General features: G+C 44.6%; 1 protein-coding gene across 2 annotated transcripts; it reads left to right on the top strand.

The window, feature by feature from the left end:
• The first annotated feature begins 6,504 nt into the window (after positions 1 to 6,504).
• AMER2 (APC membrane recruitment protein 2) lies at positions 6,505 to 8,927 on the top strand. 2 transcript variants are annotated; one of them, XM_054577076.1, is made up of 2 exons: positions 6,520 to 7,303; positions 7,682 to 8,927. In XM_054577076.1, the coding sequence occupies exons 1-2, from the start codon at positions 6,520 to 6,522 to the stop codon at positions 8,548 to 8,550; spliced, it is 1,653 nt and encodes a 550-aa protein (XP_054433051.1). In that variant the 3' UTR covers positions 8,551 to 8,927. The 2 variants fall into 2 exon arrangements, with proteins under 2 accessions (XP_054433050.1, XP_054433051.1); XM_054577075.1 differs by having other exon boundaries at positions 6,505 to 8,927.
• The last annotated feature ends 6,799 nt before the right edge of the window (positions 8,928 to 15,726 follow it).

Genomic DNA, 15,726 nt, shown 5'->3' with positions numbered 1-15,726 from the left:
TCCCCTCCGCCCACTAGAGGATTAGGATCTGCAACAGAAGTAATCCTGGCTATTTGGGGATTAATCCATCCTGGAGGAAAACATAGATATATTTTTTAAAGGAGAAAAAAACTCACACCCAAGCTGCCCGGGCCTGATCACACTGGCCTAGCACCTGGGCGGGATAGACCAAAGATTGTGTCAGCCTTCAGGTGGAGAGTTTCACGCTGAACCAAGTCTCATTTCCATGAGTCTCCTGGTTGCCATCACAGGCCAGCACCAGGGTCAATTCATGACAACACCCAGCACATCATAGACACTCAGTGAATGCTCATGGCCCTAGCTCAGGCAACAAGGGGGCGCTTCCTAGGATATTCTGGAGGTAGCAATAACCAGAGTCAGGTACTTCATTTAGACTATTTCCAACATTCACTAGATGTATTTATTTTAAACAAAAAAAATGTTTAAACCCTCCAAAGGAGAAGGCTAAAGGGTATGAAGAGAGCTGGAGTGGGTGATAGAGATTGGAATACAGAGGTCTTGCAATCCAATGTGTCATCTTGTGGAAGGAGGAAACATGAAGGAAAGGGAACCCACTGGGGGACATGAAACGCTCCTTTCCCCAGCATAGCTGTAGAACGGGTTGGTCTAGGGCAGAGTTTGCTAGCTGTCCGCTCTAACCTACAAGGTTTTTATTTATTTATTTTTATTTGCTTAAGACTAGGTCATTTAAACTTCCAGAGACAAGATCCCAAACTAAGCAATAAATTTAAAAGACTACGTATGCGATTTTGTCTGTCGGCCCTGACTACGTAAGGCACTAAGACTCTGGAGAATGGGAGACAAGTTAGAGAGGAAGAAAAAGTACAGAGAATCTTTCAGAAGGGGCTCTGCTCCCTGTGCCTCTTCCTGGGTTAGCTCCGAAGGGGTCAGACCTGCCCTCCCCCTTCCAGGGGCCTGGGAAGCTGAGAGCAGAAAGGACCTTGTTGTTGTCTGTCTAGAGTCCTTGTGTGTGTCCCCTGTGCCATCATGGCACAGGTAGGAGAGGGCATGTCCCAACATGGGGCAGGGGCAGAACCAGAGTGGTGTGGGACAGCAAGGGGAATTTCTTGTGTCTCTGAGGCTGAAGCTGAAGCAGCTGAGGGAGGGAGCCAGAAGGTCTCATGGTTTGAGGAGAGGATACAAGACAGACAGCAGCTTGCTCACGTGGCTGGAAACCAGATGGGAATAAGGGACCTGGGCAGAGGGCCTGCCTTGGCTACACCGGGTGATTAGTGCATACTGTCTGCTGAGAAGGCTGTTCAAACTTGCTCCTTCATGTCAAGAAGCAGATACAGAAGACAGTAGAAGTTTCCTGAAGACAGCAGAAGTCCACCAAGGGAGCAGGTGCTTGCGCTTTGGGTCATTTTTAGCAGCCCCCTCCAGGCTCACACTCTTGAATTCCTGTGCCTTGTCTACTCATTAACACCTGTGAGCCCTCATCGTGGACTCGGTTCTAATTTGCATCCCCGCTAGGATTAGCTGATTCCCATTACTGAGTCTGGCTGCTCCCTACCGTGCATTCATCCAGCCCACAGCCCTGGAATCCTGTCCACATGCCCTCTGCTATCTGACCTCATTCTGCTCTGCTTCCGGTTTCCCCAAGACCTCTCTGGTGCTGACACATTGGAGAGACAGCAACCCGCTCTGTGATCTGAGGTAGAATATATTCTGAGGGCAGCCCTAGCCAAAGAGCAGACCAGGAGAAAAGGGAACTGCGGGGAGGAGCAGACTAGCGGGGAGGAGCAGACTAGCGGTGATGAAGCAACATGTTCTCAGTCCACTCTGACTTACGTACAGGAGATAAAACAATAATAGCCGCAGTAGTTCTTTTGTTCTATCCTATCCACTGCACAGGAATTCTAATACCCTCTTTACATTCCTCCTGGACAACCCTGAAAGATATGTATGCCAAGGTCTAATCCTCTTGGCCACCACCATTTTCTATCTTGTTTATTCTGGCTAGCAGTGATAATGTCCTCGGGTTGCTGGCAATCCAACAAGTTTCAAGCTCTCATGACCTTGAAATCTACTGAGGGCCCACACTTGCTGGAGTAAGTACGAACCCACCGCCATTAACGTCTGTGCCAAGGGCCGCAGTGACTGCGTGGAGGGGATGGGGCTGGGGGAATTCTGTCTCCGTTGCTGGCAATGATGCTTTGCTGTGGGTTGAATCCTCCAAAAGGTATCTTCAAGTCCTGACCCCTGGTACCTGTGAATGCGGACTCATTTGAAGATAGGGTCTTTGCAGATATGGCTAAAATATAAATTAAGATAAGGTGATGCTGGGATAGAGAGGGCCCTCAATCCCATGTGACTGTTGTCCTCATAAGAGGGAGACAAACACAGGGAGGCATGTGGAGGAGAGCACCATGGGCAAACAGCGGCAGAGTTTAGAATGATGTATTTAGAAACCAAGCATCGCTGGCAGCAGCCAGCTGGCGGAGAGGCATGGAAACTGCCCGGTGCCAGCCCTGCCAGCCGCAGCAGGGCCTGTGCCCCCGGGATCCATCAGCCTCACAGAGAAATGCTCATTTTGCTTTTATTTGGTCTTTTGTTGTGCCCCTCCCTTGCCCTAAGATTCAGATTCATACTCACGGAGGCCAGGCCAAAGTGACATGGTATGAGTGGTGATGCCAGCTGAACCAGAACACCTCATGCCCTGAGATTCCCTGTCACCCCAGAGCCCAAGTGGGACCCTCTCTCCTCGACACGAGCGCTCTCTCCTCAGCAGCCTCAGCTGTACACCGGGTTAATGTGTAAAAGTACAAGTTGTGCCAGGCTTTTCGCACTTGCATGTTGCTAATTAGGACTTAATTTCTCCTCTGAATAAACATAAACTCAGAACAGCTATTAACCCACAGTGAAGCTGATGTACAGGAAAAATCAGGAATCAAATCTGCAAAAGAAAACAAAAACTTCGGTTCAGCTCAGCGCTTACTGTGCTTTGACCTCGCTTGTTCTCACCCTGCCCACCCTGGACTAGAGCTTTCCCCAGGGAGGAGGGCACAAAGACATACCATAGTATTGACCCCTGGGCCAGGCTCCCCGCAAAGGACATCTACACATTGCTCTCCTGGCAACTGTGCATTTCACCTTGTGGTCTCAGCTTGTATGAAGTCCATGGCATTCCTCGGGGGGCAAGGCCAGGCCCTGGGTATGTGGACAGAGTGGACCGGGGGAGGGGGTCAAGGGTAGCAAAGTTAGGGCTCCTTCTGATAGTCATCATAACAGGGACTTGGGTTGGAGGACATGTGAGGGTCCTTACTGGCATCACAGAGCCTTCAAAAGCTCCCTTTGGATGGTAATCATGGTGGCGAGGGTTGGAGATGGACAGGAACAGCGAGCTGGCCTTTCTGTTTGGGCTGGGGTCCAGGGCAGGCTAGGAGGTCTGGAAACAGGCGGTGTTGGTCCAAATTCAAGGATCGTTTCCAAACTTCATTGAGTAAGCATTATCCCTTTAAAGACCTCAGGCAAATTTAAGGAAAGGCCAGAGGCGTCCTTCATGGCAAAGCTGTGACAGGGGGAGTCCCGCGTTAGCCGCCATAGCACTGCTCCAAGCCTTTTCCACATTATATTCTGGATGGTTTCCTGCAAGTAGAAAATTCTACTCAGTAAGCTTAGGACAAATGCAGGGGCCGGGCTGGTCAGAAGACACCCTGAAAAAGGAATTGATGATGATGATAAGCTCTCAAAGGATTCCTCCTGTGTTTCTCCCTTTTTTATTCTTGCTTTGATAAGCCTTTCCAGAGACACTAGTTACCCAGAGAGAAAAGGCCCGACTGAACAACAAACTCTCCCTTGTGCCAAAAAAGAAAAGCACGTACCTCTCTCCAGTAGAACCCACTCGCTGTTTACATTTGTGAAGAATCCTGTCATTTTGGAAAAGCTTTTTCCTGAATCAGTTCCCCGCAGCCCCTCTCTCTAGCCCTTTCTACTGGAATTTTCTTTCACTGCCTAAATTGGGGCAAGGTGGGGCAGTGGCAAGGAAGGGGAAAAGAATGAAAGATGAAACCATAACCCAAAACAGGGGGCGCTTCTGGTAAAATTTTTCTTCACTGTCATGATTTGTCTTTCAGGGAAAAAAAAAATCACCATTTTGTGTAAATGTAGTCTGCTTTCCCATGCTTGACAGTGAAGAGAAACTTAAGGGCAGGTAAACCTTTGCACTCATTCCTCATAATGGCCTTTGATGTCAATCTGCCATCCAACAGTTTGGGTGGGGCTGGGAGGTGCTCTCTTCACCTGTCTGGTTCTTCTGGCAAGGTCTTTGTAAGCTGGTCTTACTGGCCTTTCTCTGATTGTCTTTATAAAGGGGACTTCTGGTTGAAGGACACGGGAGGGCCCTCACTGACACCATAGCTTAGAACTCACCCTGACCTGTGCCTTCAAGTCTTGATGGTTCTGGGGATCCTCACATTCTTCTACCTCAGGGACGGTGACTTGCCACCGCTACCGGGAGACTTCCGCAGACTGAAGGCTGCCTTGTCCGGATCTCTTTGTTTGGACGTCTGTGTCCCAGAGGAATGATATCCGTCCTAAAGTCCTTGCCAAAGTTCTCCCAGAGGGCTCAAGGATTCTCATGTAAATAGCCTGTCCTGCTAGGTCAGAGCTCCCAGTTCATAAGCAGGTTCACCGTCTCTGATTCTTTGCTCTGGGCTGGAGAAGGGGAGATATTTATAGACTCCTGCATTTTTCCCTGACCCCAGTCATAAACTCTTCCAGACTGACACAGTTATGTAGTAACCCAGTAGCTAAGCAATTGTATGGTGTGTGTGAAAAAAATTGAGAAAGATTTTCAACTGTCCTCAAAAGGTTGTGGAGAGATAACAAATGAGTTTCTCTTTATAGTTATTCACACGTGTTCTCTCTCCAAGGCGGGGAGGCCCCTGATTCATCATGGCAAGTGGTCAACTGGAACTGGGAACAGCCTGTCTGTCTCAGCCTTGCACCCTGTCTCGGAGAGGTCTAGGCGAAGAGTTACAGGTAGCTGATGAAATTACAATGCTGGGAATGAAAACCTCTCCTGAATCTAAACTCACTGATTCCTTAATTTCACAAAACAGTGTTCTTGATCAAAATCAACAATAAGGGGTAAGTATATAGGTAATAACCCTAAGTCTGAAATTCAAACCAACTGAGTTCCATGTAATGGCTGCAAGGATAGTGATTAGGGTTTCTTGCTATAATGCCAGTAGCACACAAAAGATGAAGCTCAAGATGATTCAGGAAAAGATTGATATCTGTATATATGTAATATTACATAGTATTAAATATTATTTAATAAATAGCAATACATATTATACACTTTAAAAATAATATTCAACATATAGATTGTATATATGTACATGCTTTTCCACTTTTTTTTTGGCCAATAAACCATCAGCCAGGATTATGAAATCAGATGTCAAGGTTAAAATTTAGCAATTACCTTCTCAGTCAAAGCACAGAAGAGATACCTAGATTGGGCTAGGTATCTCTTGGGATAGGTATCTCTTGGAAACCTTGGGATAAGGTTTACCTTTTCCCAGTTCGAGTAGCTGCAAAGCCTCCTGGGCACTAGGGACCCAGCCAGGTTTTTCCCTGCTCCACAGGGGAAGGGGACTGGGGAACAGACCTGGGGGGTATTGAAGCAGGGTGGCCGTGGCAAGGATGGAAAAAGAGAAGATAGACTCTGGGTTCCAAGGAGCACCTCTGGAGTAGACCTGAGAGTGTACTCTCAGCTCACTCCACTGTGACCAGACGCAGACTGGGCAGTGACTGCTGTTACCTCAGCCTCCGGAGCTGGAGTCTGGGACGAAAGCCATGGTCTCCCCAGAGGACCAGTCAGCTTCCATCCACGGAGCTGTTGCACTTTCCTTGCAGAGAGTTGCTAATGGGTATGTGATGGCTGGTGTTTTTGTAGCAAGAATCAAAACAGGCAACCATAAGGATTTTACCTCGACTGGAGATAGTGCTCAGCACCGGACAAGACACAGATGTAAAAAGGCATGCTCCCTGTCTGCTGGGGTCGGTAACCGAATGTTAAGGACACAAATGAAGGGCTTGGAAAAGGCACGAAGATTTATGAAGTTCAAGATAGGTGATAGATAAGAAGACTAAACATTTTGTGTTGATTGGATTTTTTTGGTCCATTTTGGGGCATTTGGTAAAAAAAGCAAATCCAGAGGCAGAAACTGAAGGTGGGTAACATTGGATGGAGTTTGAATTCCATAATTACGACTCTAAATTCTGCAATGAGCTTGAAGCTGTGTTGCCTGCTCTTGACACAAGAAAACACTACACAGCGCAAAGCCAAGGCTGTTGGATCCGAAGTGGGTTAGGGTGTTATATAAGCCCTTGGCGGGCGGGGAGATGTTTTTTTTCTGTGTGTTGCAGCAGGAGCGGCGGCGGCGGCGGCGGCGGCGGCGGCGGCGTGGCTCAGGTTGATTTAGAATCCGGATGACAGTGGCCTGGCGCGAGCCCACCGCTGACGAAAGCAGATTAGCCCGCTCGGTTTCCATGGAGACGAGCGCGCGCGGCGGCGGGGTTGTCAGCGCGCGCGGCGGCGGTGGCGCGACCGCGGGGGTCTGCAGGAGGCAGAAGGAGGCGGGTGCCCGGACCCTTGCGGCAGACATGGACTTGCCTTGCGATTGTGCTGCCGGAACTCCGGCCGCCGAGCAGCCGTCGGGGAAGATTAACAAAGCTGCTTTCAAATTATTCAAGAAGAGGAAATCGGGTAGCAACATGCCCAGCATATTTGGGGTCAAAAACAAAGGGGACGGGAAAGGCTCGGGTCCGCCGGGCATGGTAAGGAGCAGGACCCACGACGGACTAGCCGAGGTGGTGGTGCTGGAGAGCGGCAGAAAGGAGGAGCCACGCGGCGGGGGCGACGGTGGCGGTGGCGGGGGTGACCGCGGCGGGGGTCGGCCGAACCCCGGTCCCCCCAGAGCTGCCGGGCCCAGCGTGGGCTTGCTAGCGAGCAGCTCGGTAGCTAAGTCGCACAGCTTCTTCTCCCTTTTGAAAAAGAACGGGAGGTCCGAAAATGGCAAAGGGGACCTGGTAGAGGCAAGCAAGGCTGGCGGCAAACAAAAGAGGGGGCTGAGAGGGCTCTTCAGCAGTGTGCGCTGGCACAGGAAGGACAAGCGCGGCAAGGAGGGGGAACGCGAGGCGCGCGCAGGGGGCCCGGGCGGCCTCGCCCTGCCGGGGTCGCTCACGGCCAGCCTGGAGTGCGTCACGGAGGAAGCGCCCCGATCCGCGTGCGCGCCGGAGAACCTCGGCAAGGACGCAGCGCCAGATCCAGCAGGTGAGCGCGGAGCGGGAGAGCCGGGGCTGGCCTCCGCCGATCGTGCCGAAGTGCCCCACTGCCGAGAGGCCGAGAGCCCCGGGGTCCCTAACGCCACCAGCGCCCAGGGAGAGGACGCCGCGGGGCATCAGCGCGCCGAGGATCCCCGGGCACCCCCCGAGCTGGGCGTTGGGGAGGTCCAGACGGCCGAGGATGCATCCAGGACAGGTGACGTTCCGATAAAGACTGTCCCCCTTGTCGACTCCGACTGTGGCGGCGGCCGGGCGTCTGCCGTCCCTGACCCTTCCTCTGTTGATCCACCCTCAGACCCATCGGCAGATCGTATTTGTTTGATGTTTTCTGACGTGACTTCACTGAAAAGCTTTGACTCTCTTACAGGCTGTGGAGATATTATTGCAGACCAAGAGGACGAGGCAGGTCCCAGCTGTGACAAGCATGCCCCCGGGCCAGGCAAGCCAGTTGCCTCTAAAAAGAACACCAGCGTGGTGGCCTACCAAGGAGGAGGGGAGGAGATGGCGAGTCCGGATGAGGTGGACGACACCTATCTCCAGGAATTCTGGGACATGCTCTCCCAGACTGAAGACCAAGGACAAGGGCCCCAAGAGGGCCCGGTGAAGGCAGCGACAGCACTGGATGCCAAGGTGGTACCCGAGACCTCCAAAGACACCAGGTGTGCAGAAGTGGCCAAGGACGCGTCCTTGGTCAAGCGCAGGAGGCTCAACCGGATTCCCATTGAGTCCCATCCCAAGGAGGAGCCTAAGCACCTGCAGAAGGAGCAGCAAGAAGGCGTCCCCAACAGTGATGAGGGCTACTGGGATTCCACTACTCCGGGCCCGGAGGATGACAGCACGAGCAGCGGGAAGAAGGCAGGCATCCCCAGGGATAGCTACAGCGGGGACGCGCTCTACGATCTCTACGCGGATCCCGATGGAAGCCCCGCAGTCCTTCCTGCCAACGAGGAGACGTCCTGCGTGTCCCGGTTAAAGTCAGTGTCTCCGGTCACCATCACCTGTCCACTGCGAACACCAGGCAGTTTGCTGAAGGACTCTAAAATCCCTATCAGCGTCAAGCATCTCGCGAACCTTCCATCCAGCCACCCTGTGGTGCATCAGCAACCAGCCAGGAGCGAGGTGCCCAGAACAAAAATCCCAGTGTCCAAAGTGCTGGTCCGCAGGGTCAGCAATCGAGGCTTGGCTGGGACCACCATCCGGGCAGCGGCGTGCCATGACAGTGCCAAAAAGTTGTGAGGCCCCCAAGGCCGAGATGGATGGACCACATGTCAAGAAACACAACCTTCCCTGGAAGCCACTAACATAAGTTTTGCTTTCTCTAAAGAAAGTCTTTTAGGACTGTCCCTACTGCAGACCCTGGACCGAGGAGGTCTTTGTCGCCTGCTGGGGCAGGAGATGCTAGAGAGGGTATGCCACACTGCACACGGGCTTCTCTTCCCAAGATAAGTCCCTGGGAATTATTTTCAAGCACTTTTTTCTTTTGTAAGCCTTTTTAAAACTATTTTTTTTCTCTTTTTTCTTTAATGCACTGAATATTTGGAAGTCACCTTTACTTGCCTTTGCAGAGAACAGGACTTACCCAAACCGGAATAAGCATCACACCATGATGTTTGGCCACGCCAGGGTCCTGAGGGACTGGACCAGCCGCTGCAAGAACCAGAAGAGTCCTCCTCTTCCATGATACTTTCCTTCCTTCCTTCCTTTTTTCCTTCTTTTCCTTTCCAGGAAAAAAAAAAAAAAGATCCTTTGCTGTATCACTGTGAGGAAAACACCTAGGAAGCTGAAAAAACCAGGTATTTACCTGATGGGCAAAGGGCATCATTGATTGGCAGAAAATGTTCCTGTTTTCAGTTGCTAGGTATGCAAATAGGTAAATATCTACCATTGGGACAAGAACGGAGAGTTTGGTTTGGTTGGTTTAGATCATTTGTTTGGGGAGGAAAAAAAGCTCAGCAGAGCAGTTTTTTCCTTTTTTTTTTTTTTTTCCTTTACCCAATGCAGAAATCAAGATTGGGGAAAGATTTCATTAGATGCCAACACACCCAGTATTTTAACATTTATAAATTATTACCTTTTCATGTGTAGATAATGCATATTTTACAATTTATCCAGCTGTTAACATTTTATAATCTGTCCATAACCTCAAGCTTAAAAGTCTAGCTTTAAAGCTAGATACGGTAACTGTCCCCAGACCATTGCTAGTCTTTTATGTGCTGTAACCTGACACAAATCTGTTTTTGTTTTATATGGGTTCTCTGGCAAGAAAACAAACAGACAAAAAACAAACAAACAAAAACCCCACAACTATTGTGTTGGTGTTCCAGAGCAATGGTTTTGTCTTGCCTTGAGTAAGAATCTATTTGTTTCTTACCCCAAACCTTGGTTTTTCAGAGATTTTACTTTTGTTATAAAAAACTTTGGATTCAACCATCCCTCACCATGAGGACTTCAAAGTGAGGAATACATAACAAATAATAATAGAAAAATATAGCTTTTTATTGTCATTTGATGTCTGCTTCATAGACATGATTGAGATAGGTCTGTTCAGAATATAACACTGGCAAGTTTATGTATCGTAAACACTTTATGCCAAGGGTTTTTGAAAAGTGGCTTACTTTGTGTACATTCTCTATTATTTGAGATGAAACATTTATTTCAGAAAGGGTTCCTATATGCCTAGGTAGTTTGGGTGATAAACTAAAGCAGTTCCTAGAATGCTATTAGGGTCTAATAATTCTATACAACTGTCTGAAATGCACTTTAGTGTATTTCATCAAAAGACCAGAGTTTCCACTAGGAGGTGATTCATGGTATATTCAAGGGAAACTACACATATGTAAATGACATCAACACTTTTATATAACTCTCGTGTTCCAGGGATATTGCCTAAGTAATGAACTGATATTACATGTTTTTTTAAGTTTGTTTTGTTTTATTAAGGAAAGAATAAGGCAAGTTAAGTATATGAAAATCTATTTGAATAAAATGAAGGAAGTAACAAAATAAACAGGTATCAAAGGAAAACAAATCTGAGCCAGTAACACAAATCAGGTTGTTTCCCAATTTAAATCTGCAACAAATAAATAAAATGTGGTAGAATTTTCCCAAATTTCTTTGTCAGAATACCAGCTTGTTGCATTGTCAGGTACTTAATGTTATTTCAAAGTAATATTTTAATGTTTAAATTTCTTGTGTCTATAAATGAGGTCCTGTACTCAGACATAGCCTTAAGAACTCTGAATATACCGCTAGGAATTCATAAAGCAACTTATACTCACACGTGCTCATGCACTCAACTGTGCACAAACTATCAGAAAAAGACACCTACTGTGCACTTGGAATTATTTGAAATTATTTCTGTCTTGAGAAAGGGACAGAAATTTGTTTAAGTTTGATTTAACATTAATAGTACTATTTAGATTATAAAATAAGTTCATTTTCCCCTAGTGAATGGAAAGAACATAAAAATTGTATTCCTAGCTGTACAGTGAAGCATCTTTATTTTCTTCTTGTGCATTCCCTTGCAAGGATTTTTTTTTCCCTTCAGTATGAATCCACGACAAAGTTATGATGGCTCATTTGTTCAGTTGTACAGGAAAGTTAAGAGCACCTAAAGTACTGGTGAGAATATTGTAATAATAAAGGCATTCTATTTATTTTGTAAGCACTGGAACAAACTATTTTTGTTTTCACAGATTTGGGACTTATTTCTGCATTTACACTGCTATTCTGTGTCTTCTCTATATAAGTAAAGGAAGACGCTAGCAAAGGTTACTTTAATTTCCCCTTGTTCATTAACTATTTATACAAGATTTAAAATATTTTCTTTTCTTACTCTTCTTTTCACATATTTTCCATGTTTTTTATTTTATATCTTTAAGAATTCTACCTACACCAGTCAAATAAAGGATTCAGGCAATGAATTAAATGCCTTCAGTCACTTGATAGGAAATCAGGACCAGTGCAAGAAGAGTGGGCCTTAACCTTTTCTAGCCATAGACAAGGGATCATAGCTGCTTTTTTGTGCCAAAGGCACTTTTTCTCTTTCATGTTCATGGAGAGGGTTTTTTATAATTTTAATAAATTTCCATACCAGTTATTATTAATGCATTGTGTAATTTGGCCATATTTCCTGACTGTTTTAAAGGAAAGGATTGGATATGGGATGATGACACCTTCTGTATGTATGAGTCTGAGATATTTGGTTGGTTAAGTCCCTTTAGTCAAAGAACCGGCCAAATTAGAAATGAAAACTCAAATCAATTGTCGGCCCTGAATTTATCGTCATTTTAATAGCTCTGCACAAAGACAGCCTGATTTTAATGTCTACACTGCACAGTGTTACTTGAACCACTCTGCTTGATGCTAATGGTGGTTGATGCTTTTCTTCTCCCATTAGCACCAACAGGGAGAAATTTTACTACAGCATTCTGAATAATCACAAGAGGAATAGACCTTTATTATTTCACCTCATAACAACAAGGGAATGTAGAACATTAAGGGTTTCTTTTAGACACATTTCCCACAAAGTATCTGCCTACTTAAATGCAAAGTGTTTAATATCTATGAAGATGATGACTTACTGAGTTTAAAGGGTTTAGTCATTAATTTCAGAAGTAGTTTTCAAGTATTTGTATTTAAATGAAAATTCAAGTAGCCCTTTCCCTTCAGTTATCAAAGTAAAAGGCTATATTAGATATCAAGTGTTCTCTGAATTTTCTAAGAGTTTTCATTATTGATAGATTAGGTTAAGTTTCAGAGACTTTTTCGCTTTCACTTAGTAGGGAGAGGTTGAGTAATGGAGCTTTCTGTCCTCTTCCTTGGTTGCCATCATGTTTGCCTCGTGCCCTCAGGTAGCGGTAATGGGACCCTTCTCACAAGTTAGCTCTTTTGACATTTGCATAGTGGAACTCATTTCCTGCGCTTAGTCATTCTAGAGTTCTCTCCTGAATGATGATTATCTGGAGTTGGCCCTCTGTGCTTGGCTGCTACTGAGACATGTTCTAGTACCTTCCTATATACCTTGCTCCCCTTATCATTGTTATGAAATTAATTTGGAAATTTCATACTCTTAAAAATAAAGAAGACAAAGGATCATGGTCGCTTCCTGTCACCACTGAGGCTGGCCAATTAAAAGTTCCTGGATGGAATGGGAGGAGACATCCAAATGCCTCGGCCTCACCCTGTTTCCCTTCCCTGCTCCAGGCAGACCAAGGCGCTGACAACACAGTTCTTAGGAATTTTCAATTCATTACATGAAAAAATTTATAAAACAGTTTGAAATCAAAGGGCTAATATGGCACACTGGTATCTAAATATTGCCTGTGTGGGCAATGCAAGAAGCAAGCATTCCCTTCATTTTTTATAAAAAGCCACTGTAACACTGTCAGGTGATAGGCAAGTGTGGTCCCACCTCAGGACAGTCACTGGTTCTGCCGTCACTTCCCCCTCCGAAGATTTTCTGATGGCTGCCAGGGGTGCTTCTCAAAGCCTTTTCACTGTGATGACGGTTTAAAGGAGAGAAGTTGTTGCAACAGTAACCACTTACATGGAATATTACCTCATTGCAGATAATGATTTTAAAGAGTGATTTAGAATGACAGTTCTATGATTAGGGAAACAAGTTCCTTCTCAAACTGAAAAAGGAAAGACTAAAATAATCACAAAGCCTCCAGAACCGAAATTGGGCACATTTTATGCTGAATTTTTACTTTAACTCAATGCAAAACAAACTCACGGGGCATATACTGTAAAATACTGTAGTTAATACTTAATAAAAATCCATTCGGTTTGGAGCTCACACATAGCTGTACTGTAATTGGACTTAATATTCGTTAAAACACCTTTATTTTATTTTACCTAACTTTTTAAAAAAAAAATTTGTTGCTTATAGTTTGTGGAGTGGAACAGAATGGGTGAGGCTGAACAAATTCCTCTAAAAATAGTAATAGTAGCTATAACAATGAATAAGAGTTGTGCAGTACTCACCAAGTACCAGCGACTGCTAGGAGCTTTACAAATCGTTCTTTCGGCCTCTTAAGAGGCATGTAGGTTAGGTAATATTATCTCCCTAAGGTGACACCTTTAGTGCATCCTTTTTATTTGTGTCTAACCCATTCTATCTCCCCTCCCCCAATTTCTTCTAGTCTCTGGAATGGGCATATAAATTCTTTAGTGACTTATGGTAATACAAGAGCTAAAGACTACTTAATGTCATTACCAACTCATTTTTCAATAGGAAAAAAGCTAACCCATGTCATGAAGCTGGAAATTGTTTTTCTGTCTGAGACAATGGTGCTCACGCCACTGACAGGGAAACCTGTCCCTGTTGTGCAGTTAATAGGCAGACAATCTGCCTTCCTTTGGAGGTATCCTCTCCTTCTGGGAAGTACCATCAACAGTATGGACAAGAAATCTCTTCTGTTGCCATGGCGACACTTCTTCCCTGACGGGGTGTCAGTCATTTCAAGCATGTTTCACTTGTTCTGAGTGTTCTCTGTTGTTTGTTTAGATAATAACTAGTTAAGTAATTCATTGATACAATTCTGAACTTCAGAGATAAGCTCCTGGCTCTTTCTCAAGTAGTGCGCCCTACCTTCTGTCTATGGCCATTGAATCCTAGCCTATATTTTTTGATTCATTCAGCTAATATATATTGAATATTTATTGTCTGTCACTGTGAATTTGAGCATTTTATATTAAATCAAAACGACGAGCACATACTGTGTGTTCGCCCTGTGCTGGGATGGTGCTCTGTGCTTTTCTTCCCATTGTGATCGCCACTGCTCACAAGAAACAGGCAAGGTGAGTATTGGCCCCATTCTACCAGTGAAGAAAATCTTGCTCACAAAGATGAAATATCTTGTTCAAGTCACCCATTTAATAAGCAGTGAACAGAATGTGAACCAGAAATCTAACTCTATAGCTCATGCTTTAATTACATCTTTTTTAGCCATGTGAGTCAATTTTTGTATAATTTATTTTAAGTAAGAAACTGAGCAAAGTTCTAAACTGCAAGAGCCAAGCCAGGTATTTACCATGTTGATACCATTAAACTGATTACTATTTTAGCCAAAAGTGAACTTGTTAAAAAAATTTACTTGGTGGCTTTATACATGCAAGTCTAAAAGGGAGATCTCAGAGTCTCTGGCAGGTTTTTTCCCCACCTGGGCCCGTCTACATTTTGGATCATATTCACCAATTAGAGTTACATACTAGCAGATCTATTAATACATACAGGTTTTATAACCTGGCGACTGCTTTGTCAATAATAAAACCAAAAGCAATTTCAGTAGTGAATCCAGCAGGCTACAACCTGAGTTTCCTTCCACTGTGATTCGATTAAGATGCCGCTCTCAGTATTTAGGAAAAATTTGTTTGAAAATGCATCACGGTGACAGTTAATGAAGTTATTTTCCTAATATATGGGCTACCTACACTTGATTAAAAATATCAGACCTCATTTTAATTAGATTCAGTAGAAGGCCTCAATAACAGGTGGTCATTCTATTGAGTTGTAAATTGGAGCAATTTTGGAAATTTTTAATAATTGGGTAGACTTTCTGCTTCATAGGAGAAGATATACATCAACAAAATAGAACTTAGGTTACTGGTTATTGGAGACATATTTAACTTTCTCAAATACATACCTGGGTCATTTAATAAACTAGATCAGAAATTGTAAAAATATCTGGTCAAATTGCAAAGGGGCACAGTGCAGATACACAATAAATACTTGTTAACATGTCATGAAATGGCCCTAGGTAGCCTAAAGGAATTAGTGAGTCTTCTCAAATAATGTAGATTATAACCATTTATCCCCCATTACACTGTTATTTCTAAATAAAGGATGACAAACTTTAACGAATTAATATATAACATTTTTATAGCTCCCAGGGTAAAATTAACTGAACATGGGTGATTTGATTGATAGTGGTAGTTTTGTAAAGAATATCAGGGAAAATGGTTTTAATGTCATGGGCAAAGTAAATTCCTGTCATTTTTACTTGATCCCAGCTATCTACCAGGCTCATTGCTAACTTCAGGTTTTGTCCAAGTTGTTTATATGAAATATCTCAGTGTAATATGGGGAATTACAGGTTATTTGAAAATAATGACAAAGAAAACCCAAATGAGAAACTCCATTTTTATAATTAGTTTTCCCAAAAGTCAGGCATGTCTTTGAGGACAAGCTTTTGGCTATATTATTTTTGTGCACAGGAGGAAAAATTGTTAGTAGGTTTATAGATATTATTTTTATAATAGAATGTTAAATTCCCCCAAAACATCAAAAACTGTCTCCTAGAACTAGTCTATGTTTTTAAAACTTGTTTTAAAAAAGATTCTAAATAGCAATAGGGTCTTTTTTCCTTCCTCCACTCCAATGATTTAATGGGATAGATGAACCAATGT

This window comes from Pteronotus mesoamericanus, unplaced genomic scaffold (assembly GCF_021234165.1).
Source record: "Pteronotus mesoamericanus isolate MK-2021 breed Mesoamerican mustached bat unplaced genomic scaffold, CSHL_Meso_final contig_41, whole genome shotgun sequence".
Taxonomy (NCBI): domain Eukaryota; kingdom Metazoa; phylum Chordata; class Mammalia; order Chiroptera; family Mormoopidae; genus Pteronotus; species Pteronotus mesoamericanus.
This window is presented reverse-complemented; position numbering and strand designations above follow the sequence as displayed.